Here is an 8,389-nt window from a genome sequence, read left to right on the forward strand (position 1 = left end):
GTCTACAAGCAACTTCCATAATTGGAGAGCTTGGAAGATTTCGAGGGATCAGTGGAAGTTGGGAGTATTACAAATTGATGGACTCTACAAATTACAAGGCTATTCGTATCATCACTTCTTCTGTTCTTTATCAATGATTTTGAGCAACAATATACATGGCTGTTTGTATTTACTTCAACTATTCTGTAGACATTCTTATTAACACTTGTCTGCGACAGAGTTGCATGAAAAAAAATATATCCTTAATGAAGTTCATATACAAGACCAATGGGGCCTTAAAAAATGAAAGAATATAAGAAAAAATAACTCTAGATCTTTGGCTAGGTAAGGCTTATTTTACTCTTTTACTTAGCTAGGCAAGGCTTTAATATCCAGAACATTTCAATTGATCTTGCCTCTTTACCAGCTACAGATATACTCTGGTTAGTCCCTTTATCTGTAAATTGCTGCTCCACTATCTCCCCCCTGTTATTTTGCTCTGCTTCCTGAAGAACAACACCCTTCTCCTGTGAATACCAATTGTCAAACAAAACAAATGATCTGAAATTAGATAATTGTCGTGCAATAATCAAACAACTTTTCTGAAAATCATAGTGGGAATATAGCATCAGAATTGATAGTGAAGAAGGTAACTTACCACTGGGATGAACTTGGAGGGCTTGAGAGGCGTGTTGCCTTTTTTGGCTCGACAAAGAGGCTCACGATCAGTAGAAAAGCACTGAGGGGAAGGAGGGTTTGTTCTGACTTGCAACAGGTTCTCTTGGCCATGCCTAGTTACCTTCAAATCAACTGTAATTGGCTTGTTCTCCTTCTCATCCCTTTTCCTATTATAGAAGCAAATAATTAGACTAAACATTCAGTGCAATTGTGCAAATTAGTACAAGGCAATGGCCCAAATATGCAACATTGGTACTAATAATGAACACTTACAGTTTCCTCTGCTTCTTCTCATTAATGTTCATGTCCACTGCTTCAGATTTCCCTTTCTCCACCTTAAGCAAAGGCCTATTTTCTTCCACAGCCTCAAGTTTCTTCACATCTTCCAAACTCTCCTCAGAGTTCTCTCTCTCATACAATGTCTTAGAACTCTCTCCTTCCTTTCTCTTCATCACCATTTTCTTCAACTCGTGACAAAACTCAGTAATCTGATTGAAAATCTCTCTCCCAGCAAACAAATTACTCGCCGAAAGCGTACTCTTTAACTTCCCTTTCCGCTCTTCTTGAATCAAATCTAAAGGAGATTTCTCCAAAACTTTCTTCTTCTCTGTTAATTTCATGTTTTTGTTCTTTGAAGGAGTTGACAAATTAGGATTCTCATTCTCCTGATCTTCTTGTACTCTATCATGAGGAGGCGTAAATGTTTTCCATTTGTTCACTCTCCGATTCATCGATGCCGTTGTCGATGACATAAACCTTCCTCTACAACAACAACAACAACAACAACAAATTAGCCAGACCAAACACGAATTAATCAAAGCCTAAAATCAAGAATGAATTAGTAGAGTACCTGAGATTACGATCTCGAGAAGGAAGAGTTTCAGAAGCACTAATTGATCTCAAATGTTGCTTCACCTGCTAAAAACAGAAATCCAATCAATAAACAGATATAGTTACTATAAATTATTAAGTAAAGTTTCCAAATTTGAATACCTTAGAAGTAAACTTAGAATTTGATCTAACAAAATCTTCAGCTATCTTTGGATGCCGACACTCTAACAACAGAAAACAGATAACAACTCAGTTGAAAATTTCAAGAAAAGTTGATGAACTTGAATTAAAGAAGCCCACAACAAGTTACCATCTTTACAGAACCAAGCTTCGTCATGGGCATCAAAGTCATCTGGAGCGGAGAAATCAAACCATTTTGGAGCATTGATGTGCTCGTATAAGTCATCTTCGATGAATGTCCATTCAAGGTTGTTCCAATCAATGTTGGCTGGTTCCATGAAGAAGTATATAATATCTACAAATAACAAGAAGAAGAAATTAATGGAAACAGAGCAAAGAAAAGAAAAAAAAAGAGAGGGAGAAGAAAAAAGTTTGAAATTGTTTAATGAATTATAGAGAGAAGCTTTGTTGAATAAAAAGATGCAGAGAGGAAGAAGGGCTTTCGTTGTTGATGTGTGGGGAATAGTAGTTTTGTAACGTTACAAAAAGGCTCCAAGTTTTGAGTTCTTTTCTGACCGTTGGAGATTTTTTCTTTCTTTATTGTTTTCTCTTTAACTACAAGTCAATGCATACTTTCGCTCACGTAGGAAGAATTGGCGTTTGTATAATTGTCTTAATTAGTTGATTTAGAGCATCTTTAGGTGAGATACTATCTTACTATCAAATACCAAATTTTTAATAATTTGGTGTTTTTTCATCTTTAGGAAAAACACATGTTGATGAAAATACCAAACATTAAATCGGCCAAAATTTGGTTTCAGCTTTAGTGTTGTATCAAATCTCTCTCGCGGTTTTAGGTTTTTCCAAAACCGCATGGGCTTGGGCTAAACTGTGGGCTTTAATTACGTGGTAAAGAAAGAAGAAAGTTGATGTGAGACACATAGCGCGGTTTCTGGAAAACCGCGTGGGCTTGGGCTTTTAAGATGGGCTTTAGTAGCGCGGTTTTGAGAAAACCGTGTGGGTTATATGGCGCAGTTTATCCAAAATCGCGTAATTTGATGTCGAATATTGGATGTTTCTCTTGATGTTGGCTGGTGTTTTTTTGGTTTGGGCCTTTGGTTTGGTTAAAAATTTTGGTGTTTTCTCTAGTAAAGATGCTCTTAGACCAAGTTATTTTTTTTTCAAGGCACACAAGGGCACAAGGCACATTTAATTTCCGTTTATCTAAATTTTAGACAAGGCTTATTCTGGTGTTTACACAATTGGCTTAATTAAACAGCGAACACAACTAGTTTTATGCAAGGAAGTAAGTCAAGTTATTTGCATGTGACAAGTGCAAAGGAGTCAGTGTTATCCCTTCCAAGAGTAGTACTGATTTACGACTAGAAAAACTTAATCGAGATAGAACTTCCGGGTTCAATTGTGTGGCTTTACGCCATCCTGTAATACTCAATTAGTGTAGAGATTGATTGGTAGTGAAGGCGAGGGGAGTACATGTTCGTTAGTCCTGAAATGTCTTTGCCTAGGTACACGCAGATTTATCACTGTCTATTCAACACCTGAGCAATTCAATCCATAGTTTGTCTAGTAAAGCTGTATAACAATGAGACTGAAAGATAACAAAAATGTAACTGCAACTTTTCTGCACATCTGTGGAGCAGAGAGATCTTGTCCCAGCAATCCATTACATTCGTGTCCCTGTAATCCATTACATTCGCTTATCACTAGCCTATGATGACTATTCCACATCTACAAAGAAAAGATTCTTCTAATAAAGCTCTAGTCTATCTAGCTCTATATAGGAAGAGAAAAACCCTCAAGGAGAGTAAGCATCACCGCTGCATCTGAAATAACTTGAAGATGGCCTTCCATTTGTTGTTCACTGGGTTTTACTTTGTAGAACTATCGCCAAACACCTCAGTATAGCAAATTGGACAGGCCTGAGAAGGACAATACACGTTTAGTGGTGAACAAAAAGCAACATGGTAATTTAGTATGAGATATTCAGCAAACAGGAGGGGCTCTGATTAGCTGACCTTGTTGATACTAAGCCATTTTGTTCCACAATCTGTGTGGTAGACATGTTTGCAGGGTAGAGTAATCTGCCGCTCCCGTCTTTTATATTTCATTTGGCAAATCACACACCTGATAGCAACAATATTAAATGTCTTGTTGTGAATTGCAGAAACATTTATTTTCTTAGTGGAACAGAAGAGCGTTAGGTCAAGGCGAATAACATTTCAAGTTTACTGGGAAATGCAGCATACATAAACAGCAAATAAAAACTACACTTAACAACAACTATACAGTAAGCACGCATACTCTAAAGAATCACAAAAAGAAAAAAATAGAAGGGAAATATCTGTGTTAGGAATGTCCAAGTTGCCTCATAGATCACCAAATCTTTCATTAAACCACGACGTCAAATAGGAAAAAGATACTCTTTTAGTCTTTTTAGTTTCAGTTCATGAATACTACCACATTGTAAGTTCTTCATTGTATGCAACAGAAATTACAAGCACAAGTTGTCGTTCATCTACTTCTGCAAATTAATCTTGTCTATACATGTTTAGATCTAACCAACAAACATGATGCAATACAATAAGCTTCGAATAACCCAAGCACCAGCTCTACATCACAGGTTCACTGCAGCTAGCATATTCTATCAAAAACTTGTCTTTATTCTTGACACTGAAAAAAACTTCATGGCTTCCTTTCTCCAAACAATGAAAAAGAGAAAAGAACCATCGACTGATAATCTACTCCTAACGACAAAACAAATATATGCATCACATGAAAATAAGGACAAGGTAATTTGTTCCATTCAGCTTACAGGTTTGTATGTGAACCACTTTATTTGTCTAACATTTTTTTACCATCATATCAACATAGAACATCATGTCCCAAAGAAAAACCCCACTCTTTCTGTCTACGTCAGGTGAATTGAAAATTGTCACATATACTAGTCAAACGAGTTCAAAGAAAACAAGATGTTCATTACATTAATAACATGCTCCAACCAGAACTGAAAGAAACAAGCTAGTATTTTTAAATAAGGAGTAACATGTTAATTTGAATTTTACCTTTCATTTCGGGAACTTTTTCTTGAGAAAAAGGAGCCACTCTTGTACTTGGACACTGGAAGCAATTCAATAAGTTCTTTAGAAAGGCCTCGGCTATGAGACCCAACTGCCTCACCTAAATCAAGTAACTCCTGTAGATGAAAACATGGTTACAAGATATTTCAACAAGAGCTGTGAGGACATTAATTCAGATTGTGAAAAAAAGGACCAACTCTAACCCCAATAACTTTTGGATGTTAAACTCCAATGCAATATGACGGCAACAAGATCAGTTCTCCACATTCTACTTTGTAGATTATGAACTAGATCCTAATCTTTTGGAAGAGAGTTTCTCTCTACAGACTAAGACACCAACACAAACGAAATTACAGAAATAAGGAAGACCTACTCTCCATTACAAGAGTAATCGGAAATAGTTCATTAATAACTAGCATTAGCTTATTAGATTATGTAAGAGTAGGTAAACATTGGCTCACAACAAAAGGAGACAGTGAGTATACCTCATAAGTCATATTGTCTGGGTCAATGTTGTCTTGCCAAACAACCTGGGAAATATACATAAAGCAAATAAGTTTCTCTTGCAAAAGATAACATTAATGAAATCCTAACTACAGCATATCAAGCAGAAAACAGTAAAACTACGACCCCAGTGATATCTCTGCACAGGTTGGACCTCTGCAACATATCTAGATGTCCTTAATTGAGTAGGATTTTGATCCAGATCCATGAACAGCCTCAGCAGAAGTTTAATAGCTTAGAGTCTGATTTATTTTCATCTCATTTCCACATTAATACTAGCAGACTAAAAGATGCAGGTCACTTCACTTTTCTTACACTAATTGCCATAAATTAAATTCCATGAATTTGAAAAACAGACATAGTAGAAATCATTGAATATCCTTAAAAACATAACTGATGGAAGCAATTAGAGTAGCCTGTTACTTTTACATAATTTTCATCTATTCTCCTCATTCAACTTAGATGCAAATTCAGGAATAAGGATAAAGATAATCACTTTTTTTAATCTCATTGCAATATTTTTTAAACCATGGAATAAAAACATAGTTGAAATCGTTCAACATCCGCAAACCTTAATGAACCAGAAACAATAGCAGTTTCAAGTACCCTCATTAAAATTCTTCAGCAGTTTATAACATGAAATAAGAATTAGGTAAATGTCATCATGTGGCTTGTACTACATTTCACAATGGAAATGTCGTGACTTGTCATTGTAATTTTACCGGTGAAGTAAAATGTTGTGACTTGTCTAGTATAGTTAGTAATAGATTTTTTTTTTCAACTCTTGTTTCTATGTTCATCTTTGGAATAATGATAATGGTCACTTTTATGTACAGGCACATGATTCAAATACATCAAGATAAATACCTGAGAACTGTTGCCATCGTCATGATAACTTCGAATGCCTGAAATTTTTGAAAGAGAAAAGTTAACATTATCCTTGATAAAGGATGGAGTACATTCTAGACACTTGTGTCAAAATTCAGACAGAAAAAATAAATAGTGTAAAATAATCTGATCTTTTTAACTGTTCTCCAAGGCCTAGCGTTGTTCGCTGCCTCTTAACCAGGATTAAGATTGTAGTGTGTCTGAGCAACCTTTCGACAAAATTATGGTGTGTCCGAGCAATAACTCAAATCGGGTAAGACTTACATTCCTCAGGACTGTCAAGCGTAGCTGTGCTGGAACTTCCTCCATGAACAGTCAATGGTGATGACTCTCTGTTATTCATCAATGAAGAGTTCTCAATAGTCCTCCTGCTTCCGTCCATTCTGGACAGATGGTCATCTACATCAAGAGCATGAGTTCGACCATAATAGGAAGTACCCCACGGAGCATATTTTTGTGAATTCGTATGCATCTGCCAATATGCATTCTCCTGTGGTAAGTACACAAGAGAGCATGAGTACATACGGAAAACAGTCGTTGGCGCATTTTCAACATGTTTTTCAGAAACATCACTAAATGGAATAACTAATATCCATGAATATAACAATATAACACCTCCGAACTTCCAGATTCAATACCTCAAATTCATCAACTGGTGCAGCAAAAGGACCGTCTACATGTCCGTAAGTAAGACCTTCGAACAAATTCATAAAACTTTCCGTAACTGTATAAGGAAATCCAGTATTAATGTAATGCAGCTCCACCTGTCGGTTCCCGTTCATTGTGAAGTATCTGCAGATTTTAAGAATCAGTTTGGCATTAATTTCATAAACATCAACTGCAACAAACAATCATTAATTCCAACAGGCACCAACAACAACAAGTCAACAACACCACCACGGGAATGGGACCTAGTCAATCATATCTTGCACTTTTATGTTTTTTTTGGAACAACAACTACTTTTCATGAAAAACATGTAAATCTACAGCACCACATTCTGATGATTTCTTACAATCAACTCCAGTCTACTCAACTTTTGACAAAATGAATCCAGAAACAAGGATGTATCTCAATTACAATAATAAAGGCAATAAAATATTACGTCATAAAAATTTACCTTGTTTTAACACTCTAGATTCAAGAACGAGAAGAAGCCATTTAAGATCTCTCTTTCAAATACTCCAAATGAAAACTAGTCTAAAATGAGAGAGAGAGAGAGAGAGAGAGAGAGAGAGAGAGAGAATAAAAAGAATGAGGATTGGCTTCACATTGAATGAAAAATTCAGTTTGTGAAAGAAAGAAACAAAGAGTTTTATAGTTTGTGAATGAGAAAATATTATTTATTTATAATAAATAAGTGAAGTGAACAACAACTGATGATGAGCATGTGTTAATAATGTATATATATATATAGTGTCTGACCGTCTGACGTATTTATGCTTTCTTTACAAGTCTTCGTTTATGTAACAGTTAGGAATCCAAAGATGCACTCTGCTTTCTGTCCAATAGTTGCACTGTGCAACTTCCATGCGTTTAGGTTATACACGCCTAATGTGTGTTAGGGATGTCCAAACGGGTACCCGATCTGAACCGGACTTTTCAGGTTTTGAATGGGTATTGGGTTATCCAAATCCGGACCACGGTTTTCAACGGGTTGGGTTTAGAGTTAGGTATTTTGTTGAGACGTGTGACCAGACCTTATCCTAACTCTATATTTCAGGTAGGATAAAACCCGATATAAATGAAGAAATAAGACAATAAAAAATTTTATTTGAAATATATATCTACATTTTATTTCTTCTTCGGTTATCTACCAATTCTTCAAACAAAATAAAACTTCTAATGAATTTGAAAGTAATTATCACCTATACTCGGATATAATTATTTTATATGATTTAAAAATAAATGGACTCGGAATGAACTATAGACACATATGATCACGTGCAATTACTGAAAAAATTAGAAATCCCGACATAATTTTTTTCATAATCCAATATATTAAATAACTCATCATTGTAAACATGAATGAGATCATAATCCAAATATTTATCTAGCTAATTCTTTTATATGAGATTACTAGTATGCAATTGAAACCGGATTTGGGATTCGGTTTCGAGTTTTTTAGCTCTTTTAACGGGTTTAGAGCTAAATTATCGGGTCGGTCCGGATTTAGAGAGTGCGACCAAATCCTATCCTATGTATTTCGGTTCGGGTTTAGATTTTATCGGATTGGGTTTTGGGCGAGTTTCGGGCAATATGGACATCTTTCTACAATTTAGGCGCATTAGTG

General features: G+C 35.6%; 2 protein-coding genes across 3 annotated transcripts; both read right to left on the reverse strand.

Moving 5' to 3' along the window:
* Positions 1-168: 168 nt before the first annotated feature.
* Positions 169-2,175, reverse strand: LOC147484004 (uncharacterized). Of its 2 annotated transcripts, none has more exons than XM_086576188.1 (6): positions 1,799-2,175; positions 1,651-1,712; positions 1,508-1,572; positions 931-1,419; positions 638-824; positions 169-506 (listed from the first exon to the last, which is right to left on the reverse strand). In XM_086576188.1, exons 1-6 carry the CDS (start codon positions 1,944-1,946, stop codon positions 345-347), a joined length of 1,113 nt encoding a protein of 370 aa, XP_086432314.1. In that variant the 5' UTR covers positions 1,947-2,175; the 3' UTR covers positions 169-344. The 2 variants fall into 2 exon arrangements, with proteins under 2 accessions (XP_086432314.1, XP_086432315.1); XM_086576189.1 differs by having other exon boundaries at positions 1,508-1,575; positions 1,799-2,132.
* Positions 2,176-3,227: 1,052 nt separating this feature from the next.
* BB (RING/U-box superfamily protein) lies at positions 3,228-8,134 on the reverse strand. Its single transcript, XM_086576190.1, has 8 exons — positions 7,217-8,134; positions 6,737-6,890; positions 6,363-6,588; positions 6,078-6,115; positions 5,192-5,236; positions 4,692-4,822; positions 3,645-3,753; positions 3,228-3,548 (listed from the first exon to the last, which is right to left on the reverse strand). Exons 2-8 carry the CDS (start codon positions 6,878-6,880, stop codon positions 3,498-3,500), a joined length of 744 nt encoding a protein of 247 aa, XP_086432316.1. The 5' UTR covers positions 6,881-6,890; positions 7,217-8,134; the 3' UTR covers positions 3,228-3,497.
* Between the last annotated feature and the right edge of the window lie 255 nt (positions 8,135-8,389).

Source organism: Coptis chinensis, chromosome 8 (assembly GCF_015680905.1).
Source record: "Coptis chinensis isolate HL-2020 chromosome 8, ASM1568090v1, whole genome shotgun sequence".
Lineage (NCBI taxonomy): Eukaryota > Viridiplantae > Streptophyta > Magnoliopsida > Ranunculales > Ranunculaceae > Coptis > Coptis chinensis.